Source organism: Stomoxys calcitrans, chromosome 5 (assembly GCF_963082655.1).
Source record: "Stomoxys calcitrans chromosome 5, idStoCalc2.1, whole genome shotgun sequence".
NCBI lineage: Eukaryota > Metazoa > Arthropoda > Insecta > Diptera > Muscidae > Stomoxys > Stomoxys calcitrans.
The window spans coordinates 107,818,011-107,819,957 of NC_081556.1; the positions used below are offsets into that span (position 1 = coordinate 107,818,011).

At 38.6% G+C, this 1,947-nt stretch overlaps 1 protein-coding gene across 1 annotated transcript; it reads right to left on the bottom strand.

Annotated features, from left to right (window-relative positions):
• Positions 1 to 376: 376 nt before the first annotated feature.
• On the bottom strand, positions 377 to 725 carry LOC106088396 (mambaquaretin-9-like). Its single transcript, XM_059369154.1, has 2 exons — positions 650 to 725; positions 377 to 579 (listed from the first exon to the last, which is right to left on the bottom strand). Exons 1-2 carry the CDS (start codon positions 723 to 725, stop codon positions 398 to 400), a joined length of 258 nt encoding a protein of 85 aa, XP_059225137.1. The 3' UTR covers positions 377 to 397.
• Between the last annotated feature and the right edge of the window lie 1,222 nt (positions 726 to 1,947).

A 1,947-nucleotide genomic window follows, 5' to 3' on the forward strand; every position in this document is an offset into this window, starting at 1 on the left:
TGGGAAAAGTACGCCAAAATTTGACTAAGGTGACGGACCATTTGAGACGCAGTCACGGTCAATATTTGCATAAAATAATGTTCAAACAATAAATTATATGGACCGTACTATCGATTCAAATAAAGATTTCATGCATTTCTCTAAATTTTATGTGTGTGTGGGATGTTTTTACCCTTCCTATAGCTCTTAAAAAGTCACCCTTTATATACTTTATAGAATATGAAATTGATATTTCGATGTGATGCAAACGGCAAAATGACAAAATGAATATACCCCCATCCTTCTGTGGTAGGTATAAAAATAGTCCATTGAATTAAGAAAATTTTACATACTAAAGATTGCATCACTTGAGTTTATTCCAATCAAGGAGAACAGTTCGTCTTTTTACAAATCAATTTTAAACCCTGCAAAGGCGTAGGCATTCCGCCCTGGAGCAATGACGATTACGAGTGCCACCACAGCCTCGATATGGGAAAGACATGCAATTGTTGGTGCCGCGGTCATACCACCACATTGTCCTCCCGTAACAATTAGTGCCAGTGTGGCCGCCGTGTAGGTCATCTCCACAAGTTGGTTGCGCTAAATTAAAACAAAACAAAAATTATAGCGGCACATCGAATTTCGGTGAGTGTGTGTGTGTATTTTTTACCTGGTCGTTGAGGACATTGGCAATTTACAGCGACAACAATGGCAATGAAAAATATAATAGCGGAGATTAAATTCATTTTTGGAAATATTGTAAAAAGAATTGCTTGTTTTTATACCGACGGGGCTAGTTGCAAGCTTATATATACGAAATATCTGACCCAGATAAGTTACTGCTAAAGCCAACTGGCATTGTTTTGAACTTTGTGGCCTTAATTCACTGCATTGTTATTTTTAAGCTGTTTTAAAATCTACGCACTTGTTGAAATCGAACCAAACAGAGCACATGTGGATGACGCATTAAAAATTGAACAGGAGAAAAAAGATACCTACTGTTTCCGACCATTGAACCGGTCGGAATAAGTACAGGGTAACCTACACGAAGTATTACCAAGTTCATACTGTTATATCTATGAAATTAGAAATAACAGCTACATGATATTTGATTTATTGACAACTCATTACGTTATATTTGGCCCCGGTAAAACACAACCTGCTATTGCTGGCGAACTCCAACACCTAAAAGTGTACCAAATGTTTATGAGTCGTACTAAAGCGTGATTTTTTAGTTATTATCTTTTTGACCAGACTGGTTTAAACAGCTCACGTTCAATTTCGTGTTTTGTTTCAAACATCTTCAGTTTGGTCTATAATTTAACCATGAATCGTCTAACAAACAAACAAAATATAAAACTTTGATATCGAAATGCGGGCTCTGCTAAGAAAGCTCATCGCGAGATTCTTCCATTGAGCGTCGAAGCACATTTTTGGTTTAATTGCTACGCAAATATGTGGAATTGTCGAAATTGGAGTGAAAATCAGCATTGCAAGAGCTACCAATTCATCCAGAACAAGTCACAGTTTGCTGCGGTTTATGGGCAGGTGGCATCATTGGACCGTATTTCTTCAAGCATAATGCGAATCGTAACGTAACTGTGAATGGTGAACGCTATCGTGAGATGATATCAAACTTTCTTTTCCCAATATGCAAGAGCTTGACTTGCATGACATGGGGTTTCAACAAGACGGTGCCGCATGCCACACAGCAAGCGTAGCAATGAACTTATTGATCGGCGAGTTCGGAAAACATTTATTTCACGTTCGGGATCGGTCAATTGGCCGCCGAGATCGTGCGATTTAACACCTTTAGACAATTTTTTGTGGGGCTATGTTAAAGCTAATGTTTATACAGACAAGCCCGCTTCAATTGATGCATTGGGACACAACATTGAAGCATTTATTCGTGAGATACCGGCCGAAATGTTGGAAAGAGTATGCCCGAATAGGCCTAAGCGGACCATT

Excerpts from the sequence above, each read along its gene's own strand:
- LOC106088396 (XM_059369154.1), bottom strand. The coding sequence starts at position 725 with ATGAATTTAATCTCCGCTATTATATTTTTCATTGCCATTGTTGTCGCT. Across the intron at positions 580-649 it reads CCAATGTCCTCAACGACCAG|CGCAACCAACTTGTGGAGAT; the intron begins GTAAAAAATACA and ends GTTTTAATTTAG.